Consider the following 15,586-nt stretch of genomic DNA (forward strand, 5'->3'; position numbering starts at 1 on the left):
TGATGGGTCCTGTTCTTGAACCCCAGGATCCATTTGGGATAACCCTGGAAGCCCAGAGGGAACAGGCTCAGCAGTTGCTTGTAACTGATCTGAGAAAGGGAACCCCCAATGGGATTGGCGATCTCACTGTGGAGTGGGTCTAAGAATGGGACCTCAAAGATCTGGGAACTTCAAAGGAGGATACTTAGCAAACAGATATGGCATTGGTGGCCAGTAGGCACCAGGCCAAACAGCTCTTCTCCTGACTGAGAGAACAATGCCATTCTCCATACCAATGGTGATCCGAGGATAGTCTCTAGTGCTTATCAGGGCAACAAAGGGGAATACGACCCTGATCTGGATCTCAAGGAGTCTCAGAGATTCAGAGACAATGAAGGAACCAGCCCCGACCCCGACGGGGCAAGCAAACAACTGGACTCATCCAAACTGCAACACAGGGGCGGCATCAATGCCAATGAGGGAATATAGAATCGGCATTGGCAGAACCAAGTGAGATACGCTCTCATCCAATATTAGGAGGCAGTACTGGCACAGAGGCCAAGGGCAGTATCGAACTTGATAACGGGATCAGCTGCTATGGCAATGACAGAGCCGAAGGGCACACCAGCATTGAGGGAGCCTTTGGTGTTTGACACAGCGTCAGCCTCAATTCCAGTCTGGGACCAGGGCAGTGAGAGCTGTGGTGCCGACAAAACCAATATCTCTGCAATGCATCCAGAAGGTTCCAAGGGCACAACAGAGGATGAAGCAGTAGAAGCTCTAATACTGGAAAATTTTCCAGTGACTGGGCTTGGTGTGTGCATACACCTACATTGGAATGGACATGTGCAAGCACTTGAAGAAAACTCCTGAACTAGTGGAGAGTCAGACACAGCAGGTCAGATGCCGCTCAATATGCCACCAGCATCAAAACAGTAGGCACTGGTGCAGACGTGATCAGTACTGGACTCAAGCGCCCCGTCGCCAGAACTAGTGTTGACAGTATGGGCTCTTCCTGATCTTAGCGTTGTACCAGAGAGCAGTTAGACAGACCTACTCCATCCCACATGACAGAAGAAGCATGGTGCCAGTCAGTATTCCTTTTAGAAGATGAGGAAGCATCTCCCCAAGCCGTGGAGTTGTTCCAATTAGTCTTATGGGACCTCTTCCTCATTGCACCAGTGGGGGGAGAGTAACTCCTCTTCCTCTTAGGGGGAACACCAGAGTCCAAAAGTGGAGGAGCATCACTTCCTCATCTGATCAGTGGTAGTCTTTGGAACTGGATCTCAGTGCTGAAGCGGGTCTCATGGCCTGCTCCCGAAGGTGCTGCTTCAACCATAAAAGTCATTCGCCCAAGTCCTCTTTTTGAATGATTTACAGACAGAGCACCACTCCTTAACGTATTCCTCACCAACGCACAACAAGCACCTTGCGTGGGAATCGAGTACAATGCCTCAACCCTGGTGAGGGCACCACACAGAGCAGCCAACTACTCTAACACTAAACTAAACCTAACGTACTACTATTATCTAGAGAAAAAACTCAGAAAACGGAGATCAAAAACATGAGGTGAAAACACCGCACAGATCTTGGACCCTAGCTGCCAGGAGAGGGGCTAAGTCCACAGGGTGCGAGAACCACCCCTACGGGTACTGCTCAGCAAAGTTCTCCAGCTTTGGTGCTATGGGCATGCGCACAACCACATGGAACACACAGCTGAATCTACTGAAAGAAGAAATGGTTGTAAGATACTTTTTTTTAAATAAAAAAAGCCAAAACAAAAATCCATACACTGCAGTCTTCCTTCCCCTTAAGAGGTTTTTGAAATTCAGTAGGAAACACGTTACTTGGATCAAAAATAGTTATTTTAATTATTAAATATTTTCTCTGCAAGTGCATCTTTGATAACAATCATTTGCATTAAAGAGACACCTTTAAAAAAAAGATATTAGCGGGACTCTAGAGATACTTCCTTTATCATCTCTGAGCAGTTAGGTGTTAAATGACATTTTAAGTAGACTCTTGCTATACCTTTTAATTTTCTTTTTTCCAACCATCCACAAAAACAGTCTCAAAGACAAATACTCTTTACTTTATTATGAAAAGTGCTACGTTACAGTCACTGCTCCCAACAGCGTTTCAATGAACAGTTTTGTTTCTGTTTTTTAAAGGGTCAACACACAAGCCATGATTCTGATTTCAAAAACCGATTTAGCCTTTGCTATGCTAATTCAAGGTAAGTCATGAGAAAATTTCATACATCTCCCACTTTTCTGTCAGACATGGTAAAGAACAGCACCCATTGTATCCAAATGTTCACTGGCACTATTTGTATAAATCAATATAAATGTAAACCACAAAAGAACATGCACACACACAAAAACCCAAACACTGAGATTAAGTTTTTGTTTTACAATACCTTTGAGAATGTAACAGTGAGTTTTCCCTTGCTAAGTAACTACAACATAATGGAGGGAGTCAAAAATCTCAATCCAAATCTAGTGTCACTTAGTTTAAAACATATTCTCATTCTCCTGCACCATGGACTTCACAAGACAACTGTTCCAAAAACAGCCTGCACATTGTTCATCCTTGGGCCTTAGAATGCAAGGCTAGGAACAATTAAACTAATAGCTCTGCAAAAAAACTTTAGAAGTACCAAATTCAGCAATGAAATTCAAACCTGCTAGTGCTTTTTGTTTATGAAGTTAATTAAATAAAAAGGATATGTTCTTACCACTACAGATGTAAAGGAGCCCATGTCAATTTGATCATTTCCATAACAGCAACTAAGGGCTGCTTTCAGCAATCCTGCTACAAATGATTCAATCAGAACCCTTCCAGACAGATATTCTGTAAACTGCCTATTATAAATACTAACATAGTAACTTTTCTTCTTTTTTCCCTTTTCCAGAAACAAACATAGTTAGCAGCTTAATTCAGGAAGACACAGAGTGGTTCTATGATGCAATGTAATCCTTTCAAAGGAATCTGTGGTCAGTGCAGGTAGATTCAGGAAAACCAGAAACCCATTGTCTAAGAAGCCATATGCCCAGACTACTCTTTGCATATGAACTCCAAGTTGATGTCATGCCTTTTAAAAACACTGCTAATTTGGGAAGAACAAACAATCCCTCCTTTAGACCAGCAAATAGTCTCTCTTCTTGGAAACTGTTGGACAGGCCAAGTTTAAGTATTACTTTTCTGCTTCTGTCATTTCCTCTAGATGGCCTCAGTACTTGTTTTTTTCAATCTTTATATGAGTTCAGAAGCAATATCCACATATCTCTGTTGTAAGTGCCATTCTAAGGAACATGGATGTTGCTGAAGCTCCACTCAGTAGATACTCATCTACTTTGGTTGCAGAGGCGATCTAGGTCAGCTTTTCATGTTGAATCTGGTAGTAACAAGCCTGAATTGAAACAAAATTCAGTTCAATTTTAAAATACTACTTTCCATGATTTCCCCCTCCCCACCCCCTCCAGTTAACCTACAAAATGTGCTACATATATAGGTTTAATTCCCGCCCCCCAAGAAGCCCAGGAAGTTAGACTTTCTGTGATCAGTTGTGCAGTGACAACATTCACTGTGTGGCAATCTTGTGAAATGTCATGAAGTATCGGGGGAAGGTCTAAGCTTTTAAGTTCAAATTGTGTTTAACGCCTCATGGAGTGGGAGGATGGTTTGGGACTCCGGATACTCAGACATTACAATGAAACGTCCTAGGAGTAGCTAGAAAAAAGAACTAGCTTAGGCAGCCATTCAGTTCCAAAAAACTGTTTCATATATAGTTTAGGTGGGTAGCAACTGGAAACTTTGGGAAAATACTCATACCAATGGCAACCCCCCCCACAATTAGCTACCTTTTTGTCATGATTATTCTTTGAGATGTGTTACTCCGTGTCCATTCCATTCTAGGTGTGCACATGCCCACGTGCATGGTTGTTGGAGATTTTTGCCTTAGCGGTATCCATAGGGTTGGCTGTGGCGCCCCTTGAGTGCTGTGCTCATATATCAGTATATCAGGCACTGCCAGCCCTATGGCCTCTCAGTTCCTTCTTGCCGGCAACTTCGATAGAGGGGCAGGAGGGCGGGTAATGGAATGGACATGAGCAACACATCTTGAAGAACAAGATACGAAAAAGGTAGGTAACCGGTTTTTCTTCAAGTACTTGGCTCATGTCAATTCTATTCTAAGTGACTTACAAGCAGTGTCCAATGGAGGTGGGCTCAGAGTTCACGGTCATGCAGCTTGCAACATTGCTCTGCCAAACCCAGTGTTGTCTGAAGCTTGCCGAGTGCATAATGAGATGCGAACATCTGGACAAATGTCCAGGTAGCGGCTCTACAGATCTCTGATTAGAACCTGTGCCAGGAAGGCTGTTGGTGACCTCTTTTCCCTGATGAAGTAAGCCATCATGAGTGCTGGCAGAGGCACATTTGCCAGCTCTAGCAGTAAGCGGATGCAGGCAATGATGCAGGATGAAATCTTTTGAGTAGACACTGCGCGACATCTCATTCTGTCTGCCACCGCCACAAACAGTTGCATCGACCTACGGAGCAGCCTTTTCCTGTCTACATAGAAGGCCAATGCCCTCCTGACATCCACAGCGTGCAGCCTGCACTCATCATCTGATGTATGAGGCTTTGGAAAGAAGACATGTAAGCATATGTGGTAAGTATATGTCCTGGCCAGTATGAAACTGGGAAACAACCTTGCGTAGAAACACCAGGTGTGGTCGCAGCTGGACCTTATCCTGAAGAATACCATACAGGGCAGTTCTGAAGCAAGCACCCTGATCTTGGACACCCTGCGGGCCAACGTTATTGCAACCAGCAACAAAACCTTCCAGGAGAGAAGTAGGAGACTTGAAGAGGGGACCCATGAGTCTCGACAGCATGAGATTCAGATCCAAGAGAGGAACGGGATCCTAGACATGCAGGTAGAGACGCTCCAGACCTTTCAAAAAACGGGTTGTCATATCATGAGTGAAGACTGACCTGCCTTGGAATGGAGGGTGGAAGGCCGCAATAGCGGCTGGGTGGACCCTGATTGATGACAAGGACAAACCCTGAAGTTTGAAATGCAGAAAATAATCTATGACCTCCTGCAGGGAGGCCTGCGAGGCCCAGATATGGCATTCCGAGGCCCAGCACATGAACCTTTTCCATTCGGCCAAGTAAGCCACTCTGGCGGAGGGTTTCCTGTTACCCACCAAGACCTGCTGAACGTGGGCGGAGCATTCTCGTTGGTCTGAGTTTAGCCATGCTGTCAAGTGTAGCGCCTCCAGGTTCAGGTGCAGAAAGCTGCTGTGGTTCTGGGACAGCAGATCTGGCCAGAGGTGCAGCTGCAGTGGGGCAGCTACTAAAAGGTTCGGCAGCATGCCAAACCAGTGCTGGCGAGGCCAGACAGGGGCTATTAGTATAACCACCCTGTCCTGCTTGATCTTCACAAGGAACCTGTGAATTAACGGCACTGGCTGGAAGGCATATATTAGAGCCCCTGAGAAACCCATCTGACAGGGAGCCCCTTTCCATCCCTCAGAGTGAACAGAAGACATGGCATTTCCTGTTCTGCCTGGATGCGAACAGGTCCACCTGGGGAGTCCCCCACCTCTGGAAGGATTATACTAACCCTCTCTGGATGGAGTGACAACTCGTGGCGAGACAAGAAGATCCTGCTGAGGTGATCTGCTAATATGTTCCTGGTCCTGGTCAGGTGCGTGGCTACCAGATGAATGGTGCGGCACACAAGTCCCAAAACGCAGAGAGCTTCTTGGCAAAGGGCTGATGACCTGGCTCTGCCCTGCCTGTTGATGTAATACATTCCGGTGGTATTATCTGTCAAGATCTGCTCTACCTTGCCCTTGGGTGGGGTGGGGTAAGAAAGCTTGGCAGGCCAGATGAGCCCCTCTGAGCTCCCTGATGTTGATATGGAGGGTGAGCTTGTCCCACAACCAATGGCCCTGGGTGCTGAGCTTGCCCAGGTGGGCTCCCTAGCCCAGGTCTGAAGCAATGGAGACCAGGGTCAGCGACGAGGCTGCAAAGGGAACTCCCTCCAACACCAACCCGGGGTCCAGCCATGCTACCAAGGTAGTGCCATAGAAGTCAACGCAGCCTCTGCTGCCCAATCATGCCGGTGTAGTCTTGAAGAGGGGCTAAACTGCCCTTCTGTGCTGGAGGAATCCCCTTCTGGTAACCACGATGGGGCCATTGGCCCCTGTGTTTGTCTGCTGGCTGTTGCCACTGGAGATTGGTGCTTGGGATGGGAGGACTGTTGCTGGTGTTGGGGAGGACTGGTGATGGGGCGACCGGTATCGTGACGGAGAGTGCTCCCATGGAGTGGGTGACTTAAGATTTGTGCTGAGAGGAAGACTGGCAGGAGGGCGAACGGCACTTGAGGCAGCTGCTGTGGGGGTCACTTACAAGCATAGGCCTGTTAAAGTCCACACAGGGCTTAAACCTGGGGATCAGGTCATGCCCCGCCTGGGACGAAGTCCCCGATTGGACTCTAACTTCTAACTACACTTAACAAATACTTAACACTAACTACTATAAACAGCTATTTACAAGGCCTTAAGGCTCGAAGTCAGAAGAGGAGAAACCGTGAGCCCTTGCTATGCAAGGAAAGGCGCTCCAACTAACCACCACGGGCAGTAAGAACGAACTGAGAGGTGTAGGGCCAGCGGCTCCTCATATACACCGATGTATGAGCACAGCACTCCAGGGGGTGCCACAGCTGACCCTATGGATACAGCTAAGGCAAAAATCTCTGATGACCGCACACCTAGAATGGAATCGACATGAGCAACACATCTTGAAGAACCAGACAGATTGTGTTGTTACTAATTTAACAAAAATAAGATTTTTTTGATATTTCACCTAGAATTTTAACTGCAGTGTTCACCTCCCCTCTGCTGCACCAGGACATAAAAGCAATCCCACTTCCAACTTCCACACTTGGAACCCTTGCACACTAGAACAGAACATCAATAGTTACCATACACTAGAGAGCTCAGTAATCACAGGAGCCACATGTTCAAATCTCTTTATACCAGGAATCTGATTTTTCTGGTGACAGAGAGATCAGAACCAGCACACTAAGTTTAAGTCTGAGCAACATGAAGTGATTTTGTACATGTACATGCGATTTTATTAATAACCAGCATTAACAGGGCTTTGTTACCTTGAAATTTTATCAGTGGGTGGTGCTAGAAGTGGTTGAAAGAATTTGTTGCTAACTTTCATTGAAATGTAAATTGGCTTAGTTGTGGCCATTGCCATAGGAAGAGTACAAAGATTATTAGCTGCCAGAGAAAGGAGAATAGGAATTTTAGACAGTTGATGTGTACATTTCGTACTCACCTTCAGAGTAGTGAACATGATGCCTTGTTCCCCATGCTGGAGATACGGATCCATCAGGTCCTCAATCAAGTGCACCTCAGACCCCAAATTCCTTATCCTGTCACATGAGGAAAAGTCACTATTATATTTTGTTCTAGCCTTGTATACTTTAAGAATCTTTTTTAAATGGGCAAAATGTTTTTTCCAGCCTTTTTCTCAGAAATGGCTGAACTGTTTTAGCTGAACTAGTTAGGGTTGCTAACAGCTCTACCTGCACTAACAGACTACCTTAAGACCCTCCAGCTGTACTGAATACAGTTCTATTTCAACTTTAATAAACCATTCCCATTCAGGAAACAATTTTAGTTGGTCTGTGGGTTCTCTCACATTACTTTAAAACAGCTCACCTGGCTCGTAGCACCACATAGAGAAAAACAGGAAATAAGTCATCCATTGACCACAAGAAGTCTTCCTGAAGAGTGTCAAGCACACTCTGAGAGATCTCCTCAAAAGTCTGCTGGATCACCTTCAGTTTGTCAGATGGGGTAAAGGTTGTACTATTGGGAAAGGAAACCATCAGGATTACAATGAATAGCCGCAAATCGACTTAACTAAATAAAAAGACAGTTTGTTCATTTGTGTTTTTTCTTTCTTTTCTAGAAAGACAGCACCCTTCAAAACAGCCACTGATCACATTTGCATCACAGCCATCAAAAGCTGCCCATTTCTAAGAATATACCACCTGCACAGCATACTGAATTGCAAGTGAACCAGATCAAGAGATATTACTGAACATAAAACAACATTAAGCTATTTTAAATCAGTGCTTGCTGTTCGAAAAGACTTTCTTCATTACTGCCACTCAAACATTTTTAAAACAAGACGACCAGCAACTGAGATGTCTTTTCCAGCCATTAGCTGTGAAAACTCTCCATAAATACGCCATTTTGTCCTGACTGCTTTAAAAAAAAAAAAAAAAAAAAAAAAAAAAAAGCACGTGCACAATTGATTAAGTATATTCTCCCTTTCGTTTCTGTCAAGGTAGCTTACAAAGACCTGCCTAGAAGATACCAACTGCCCCCACACAAAAGGGCTCACCCACCTCCTCACTTTGAAGAGTTATTAACATTTTTGGCAGAAAGACGGAAAAGTCTTTCAAGGCTTCTTGTTACAATGTGAATGGCAAACTGAAGATCACAATCTAATAAATAAATTAAGGCTTTGCCTACACTACCCACCTTTTAGCAACGCAGCTGTGCCACTTCAGCTGTGCTGCTAAAAGGCACGCAGTGTAGCTGCTGATTGTTGGCAGGAGAGAGCTCTCCCACCGACAAAAAAAAGACTTCCACCCCCAACAAGCGGCAGCAGCTTTGTTGGCAGAAGAATGCTCCTGTTCACAACAGCGCTTTTTGTCTGTAAAACTGTTGTTGTTCGGGGGATGTTGGGTTTTTTTTGCCCATGAAGTTCCAGTGTAGACAAAGCCTTAGACTGAAGCAGTATTCTGAGCAGGAAAAGCAAGTCAAAGGGATAAAGTGAAAGGATTACCTGATCTGTTGTAAACATTCAACTGCTGAGGCAAAGCAGACATCTTTTGTGTTTGGTATCACCTAGGTAATCAGGAGAAGATCAGAATCTTTCTAGTAAATACCTCTGACAGCTCACAAGAAAGCGAACATGGCTATTGCAAAGTTAGCTATGCAACTGTATTAAATATAACAAGAGTACTTTTGGCACCTTAGAGACTAAAACTTATTAGAGCATAAGCTTTCGTGGGCTACAGCCCACTTCATCAGATGCATTGAATGGAACATATAGTAAGAAGATATATAGATATAGATACACACATACAGAGAAGGTGGAAGTTGCCATACAAACTGTAAGAGGCTAATTAATTAAGATGAGCTATTATCAGCAGGAGAAAAAAAAACTTTTGTAGTGATAATCAAGATGGCCCATTTAGACGTTGACAAGAAGATGTGAGGATACTTGAACATGTGGAAATAGATTCAACATGTGTAATGACCCAGCCACTCCCAGTCTCTATTCAAACCCAAGTTAATGGTATCTAGTTTGCATATTAATTCAAGCTCAGCAGTTTCTCGTTGGAGTTTGTTTTTACAGCTTTTCTGTTGCAAAATTGCCACCCTTAAATCTTTTACTGAGTGGCCAGAGAGGTCGAAGTGTTCTCCTACCGGTTTTTGAATATTATGATTCTTGATGTCAGATTTGTGTCCATTTATTCTTTTGCGTACCCAATCAGATTCTTAAAAAACAGAACTTTATTAGAAGAACAAAAAAAATAAAAATAAAAGAACAACTCTGAGATTAGAATGGAAGATAATATCACAGGCAGTCAGATTCAAAACAGAGAGAATCCCTCTAGGCAAAACCTTAAGTTACAAAAAGACACAAAAACAGGGATACACATTCCCTCCAGCACAGTGAATGTCACAAGCCAAAAACAAAAGAAAATCTAACGCATTTTCTAGCTAGATTACTTACTAACTCTATAGGAGTTGGATTGCTTGCTTTCTTGATCTGTCCCCGACAGAGGAAATTACAATCCATCAGTGATCTTCCAGAAAACACCATCCTGGCCACTATGGATGTAGAAGTCCTCTACACCAACATTCCACACAAAGATGGACTACAAGCCGTCAGGAACAGTATCCCCGATAATGTCACGGCAAACCGGGTGGCTAACCTTTGTGACTTTGTCTTCACCCACAACTATTTCACATTTGGGGACAATATATACCTTCAAGTCAGCGGCACTGCTATGGGTACCCGCATGGCCCCACAGTATGCCAACATTTTTATGGCTGACTTGAAACAACGCTTCTTCAGCTCTCGTCCCCTAATGCCCCTACTCTACTTGCGCTACATTGATGACATCTTCATCATCTGGACCCATGGAAAAGAAGCCCTTGAGGAATTCCACCATGATTAAAACAATTTCCATCCCACCATCAACCTCAGCCTAGACCAATCCACACAAGCGGTCCATTTCCTGGACACTACTGTGCTAATAAGCAATGGTCACAAACACCACCTTATACCGGAAACCTATTGACCGCTACACTTACCTACATGCCTCCAGCTTCCATCCAGGACACACCACACGATCCATTGTCTACAGCCAAGCTCTAAGATACAACCGCATTTGCTCCAACCCCTCAGACAGAGACAAGCACCTACAAGATCTCTATCAAGCATTCTTACAACTACAATACCCACCTGCTGAAGTGAAGAAACAGCTTGACAGAGCCAGAAGAGTACTCAAAAGTCACCTACTACAGGACAGGGCCAACAAAGAAAATAACAGAATGCCACTAGCTGTCACCTTCAGCCCCCAACTAAAGCCTCTCCAGCGCATCATCAAAAATTTACAATCTATCCTGAAAAATGATCCCTCGCTCTCACAGATCTTGGGAGACAGATCAGTCCTCGCTTACAGACAGCCCCCAAAACCTGAAGCAAATACTCACCAGCAACCACACACCACACAACAGAAACACTAACCCAGGAACCTATCCTTGCAACAAAGCCCGATGCCAACTCTGTCCACATATTTATTCAACTGACACCTTCATAGGACCTAATCACATTAGCCACACCATCAGAGGCTCGTTCACCTGCACATCTACCAATGTGATATATGCCATCATGTGCCAGCAATGCCCCTCTGCCATGTACATTGGCCAAACCGGACCGCCTCTACACAAAAGAATAAATGGACACAAATCTGACATCAGGAATCATAACATTCAAAAACTGGTAGGAGAACACTTCGACCTCTCTGGCCACTCAGTAAAAGATTTAAGGGTGGCAATTTTGCAACAGAAAAGTTTCAAAAACAGACTCCAACGAGAAACTGCTGAGCTTGAATTAATATGCAAACTAGATACCATTAACTTGGGTTTGAATAGAGACTGGGAGTGGCTGGGTCATTACACATATTGAATCTATTTCCACATGTTAAGTATCTTCACACCTTCTTGTCAACTATCTAAATGGGCCATCTTGATTATCACTACAAAAGTTTTTTTTCTCCTGCTGATAATAGCTCATCTTAATTAATTAACCTCTTATAGTTTGTATGGCAACTTCCACCTTCTCTGTATGTGTGTATCTATATCTTCTTACTATATGTTCCATTCAATGCATCTGATGAAGTGGGCTGTAGCCCATGGAAGCTTAATCTCTAATAAATTTGTTAGTCTCTAAGATGCCACGAGTACTCCTGGCTTTTTTGTGGATACAGACTAACACGGCTGCTACTCTGAAACCTGTATTACATATGAGTGAGAAAAATGCAGTAAAATAAAAGTATATTTTTATAAAGTGATTTTGGGGCTCACAAAAGATGCTGGATTGACTTAAGAAATTGAAGTCCTCTGTCAACAAAACTGTTACCTGTCTGGGCAATGTTTACGTAGGTTTCTTCATACTGCCCCACCAACAGATCTCAACTCTCATCTGGAAGGGCCAAGTCCAGAGGCAGAGAAATTCAGTCTTTTTTTATTCAGTCCTTCGCCTCACTCCTCATGATACCAACCAGGAGACTGATTAGAGTGAATTATACTGAAAATTTCTGAGATGGTGATACTTGTCTAAAACGAATTGGAAGGAGACCACCAAAATAGTCTCACATAATAGCAACCATCTGATGGGAAAGAAATTTGGTCACTACTGACCTGTGCTGACTGAAGTAATGACCTAAAACTGAAAGACTCTGCATCTCCATGGAAAATTGAATTTGACGTTTTTGATTAAGTCTTCCACATTTTTCTTCCTCCACAGCATAAATCTAGCCATATACTTAAACTAGTAAGAGACGTCTGATTGTTAAACCACCATTAGCAGAAAACGGAAACTGGCTACTCTAAAGTGGCTATTGTTCCTAACTGTATAATCTGTTCCTTTATCATCCTTATTAATAATGCCTTTTTTGGTGATGATCTACAATAAAAGTGGTATTACTCTATTTTTTAAAAGTCTTTATCAAATGCAATTTACAGCTTATCCTGGTAAGAGATGTTTCTAACCTCATCCTCTTTCACAACTGTGGACCAAACAAAACAGATGCAGGCTTCTTTTAAAATATTACAGGTTCTCAGAACTATGCATCCTCTAATATATGGAATAAGGAAATTCTGGATAGAGCTGCACTTCTGAAGTGACAGCTGCTTACAGTAAGGAAGTCTAATGTAGCTTTAAAATACATACAAAAGATGTAAGCACAAAGGAAAAATAAGAGCATAATAAATGTATTGCCAAGCATGTGAGCTCACATATTCCTCTGTTGCATTAAAAAGTGGATATACCTTTTTATTTTCTCCAAGGATGGACACAGTCACTGGCCAAAATTTGCTGTAAGAAACCACATGTATTCAATTAACAGAATGAGTTGTTGTTTTTAAAAAGTGATTTTAACTTCTCTTTTGCTTGATGCACAGAAAGGGACCCTCAAGATTTTTCTAATTTCCTCCCTCCACCACATGATTACCTACACTTAGCAGAAATAGTGGAAAATACTATAATTTGGAACACTACCCTCGAGTTCTTTAAGAATTGCCATGCCGCTTAAGCAAATTTTACATAACTAAAAAGTTATCAGGCTACTTCTTTTCCTATGACCAAGTCCCATATTAGTTTAAAATGAGCGTGTGTGATCAGCCCCCTCACATACTATTTACTGCAAAGATACAGTTACATATAAATGTTCTGATAATAAAAGAAAAGGAAATATAGAACAGCCCATGAGAGATTCATAGCGCAAAGGACAGCAGTTCTCAAACCGCAGCTCAATTAGCACACAACTGGGGCCCAGCTGTGTGCTAATGGCCGTCGAGACACATGGGGTCTGGGTTCCCGACTGCCTAGCCAGGTTGGAGTTGCTGGCCCCACATGGCGAGGGCCCGGGGCTGCCATTCAGCTCCCCAGAGAGTCAGGGTCGGGGTTGGTCTCGGGACTGCCGGATGGCCCTGCGGGGTCAGGGTCCAGGCTGCCGCCCGGCTCCACACCTAGGTCCAGGGTCGGGGCTGCCACCTAGCCCTCCACGTGTGGCTCCACTCTGTGGAGGTGTCTCTGGGTGGCAGGCACTGGATATAGAGGTCTGTGGGGCCCACAATGATAAGTAGGTCGAGAGCCACTGGCATAGGAAGTTTTCTGGTACAGTGCCTTCACTTGGCCATCATTTTCCAAATATCACATTTTTGTTTTAGTGTTAAGGCCATTACTTTTAACAGCATACTCACATCTGAACTCCAAGAAAGCTCAGAAGAGCTGTATCTGACTGTTTGTTTAGACGAAGAACACATTCCCAGTAAATATCTTCTTCGCGTTCATTGTCTAAGGCATATAACATAAACAAAGGAGGGTAGAGTCGTGGTAACAACACAGGAAGCAGCAGCCCAGAACTGGTTACCACATAACTGAAAAAAGCAGAAAAGACAAAAGGGGTGGGGGGGGGGAGAGAACCAAGACACACATTTATAGAAAATGAATTGAGCCAAACAATTAGAACATATACATAGCCATTTCAGGGTATGTTCAGTTGGGGGAGGAGGATTAGGAGAGGGTGCAGGTTAAGGAATTAACACTTGTGCTAAAGTTACACTTATGAGTAAGATCCTTTATTTAACAACACAGTCCAGGTACAATGCTGTAACACCAAATAGGTACCAAGTAGACTTTCCTACATAAGGCCATAAGAACAGCCACACTGGGTCAGATCAAAGATCCATCTTGTCCAGTATCCTGTCTTCTGGCAGTGGCCAGTGCCAGATGCTTCAGAGCGAATGAACAGAACAGGGCAATGCATCAAGTGATCCATCCTGTCATCCAGTCCCAGCTTCTGGCAGTCAGAGGTTTAGGGACACCTAGAGCATGGGGTTATGATCCTGACCATCTTGGCTAATAGCCATTGATGGACCTATAGCCATGAATTTATCTGATACTTTTTGAGCTCAGTTATACTTTTGGCCTCCACATCATCCCCTGGTAAGCAGTTGCATGGGTTGACTGTACGTTGTGTGAAGAAATACTTCCTTATGTTTGTTTTAAACCTGCCACCTATTGATTTCATAGGGTGCCCCTGGATTCTGTGTTATGTGAAGAGGTAAATTACACTTCCTTATTCACTTTCTCCACACTATTCTTGACTTTATAGACCTCTGTCATATTCCCCACCCCCCGTTGTCTCTTCCAAGCTAAGCAGTGTCAGTGTTTTTAATCTCTCCTCATATGGAAATGGTTCCATACCCCTCATTATTTTTGTTGCCTCTCTCTGTACCTTTCCCAGTTCTAATGTATCTTTTTCGAGATGGGGTGATCAGAACTGCATGCAGTTCCTTCAATTCTAATTCAAAACTTGTATGTAAAATTTGAACTATAATGTAACACTCCTCTCCAAGCCATTCAAGTATGGTATTTGCATTTAGTCTCTACTTTAGGCCACTCAGAATTAAATATTTTTTGTGAATTCACATGGATGTTTGCTTAGGACAATCTGTCCTCAGAGCCAAAAGCTATTTTTCCGCCCTCCTTACTAGACACACTTTCCAAGGAAAAAAGATTTAACATAGGTACAAATCTAAGGTTCCAGTTCAGGACAGCACTTAAGCACATACTTAAATGCTTTCCTAAGAAGGGATTGCTTTATGAATTGGGTACTAGTTTATGAACTGAGTAGTTTATTGGAGATGATTTTTCCCCTACACACCCTGGTTCAGGAGATTCTGATCTGGAGTCCATTTTCCCACTACAGAAGGATTTCCTTCTCTTTGTCTCAGTCACCAAGAGTGGAATTGTGCTGCCCTCATCAGGAAGATCAGGAAACAAGAACCTCAAAAATAAAATCATAATTGCATCACTTGATTTATTAGAAGAGTCCATAAATAGCTAATATATTCATACTCCTCAGGAAAAGCAGGGGAAGTTATTTATTTGAGACACATTTTTCTAACACAAGGTGCACATGGTGATTTCTCCTGCGTGAGCCTAGCAGCAAAGCCATATCCAATTACTTAAGCTTATGACACAAACAGAAACAGCTTGATATACATTAATTAGGTTATTTTTCCTTAGCTTCTTTTTCATTTGGTTCCTCTCTTAATTAGCTAACTATTCAGGGAAGATAGTGTCTTTTTTTAAGATATGACAATCTCATTAAGCTACATCTGGGACCAGTAATTTTAAGAAACTATAAACTATTGACATCATACAACCTCACAAGAGTGCTCAAGAACAGTCAGATTCC

General features: G+C 43.3%; 1 protein-coding gene across 6 annotated transcripts in view; it reads right to left on the minus strand.

The window, feature by feature from the left end:
* Positions 1-2,050: 2,050 nt before the first annotated feature.
* Positions 2,051-15,586, minus strand: part of ALS2 (alsin Rho guanine nucleotide exchange factor ALS2) — a 68,956-nt gene continuing 55,420 nt past the window's right edge. For all 6 annotated transcript variants that reach the window (XM_075118080.1, XM_048869432.2, XM_048869434.2 and 3 more), the window contains 7 exons: positions 15,050-15,172; positions 13,584-13,760; positions 12,651-12,696; positions 8,869-8,930; positions 7,731-7,880; positions 7,345-7,441; positions 2,051-3,391 (listed from right to left, as the gene is read on the minus strand). In XM_075118080.1, coding sequence (XP_074974181.1) covers positions 3,353-3,391; positions 7,345-7,441; positions 7,731-7,880; positions 8,869-8,930; positions 12,651-12,696; positions 13,584-13,760; positions 15,050-15,172 — 694 coding nt within the window. In that variant the 3' untranslated portion in view covers positions 2,051-3,352. The remainder of the gene's footprint in view (positions 3,392-7,344; positions 7,442-7,730; positions 7,881-8,868; positions 8,931-12,650; positions 12,697-13,583; positions 13,761-15,049; positions 15,173-15,586) is intronic.

The sequence above is a fragment of the Caretta caretta genome, chromosome 11, assembly GCF_965140235.1.
Source record: "Caretta caretta isolate rCarCar2 chromosome 11, rCarCar1.hap1, whole genome shotgun sequence".
Classification (NCBI taxonomy): domain Eukaryota; kingdom Metazoa; phylum Chordata; order Testudines; family Cheloniidae; genus Caretta; species Caretta caretta.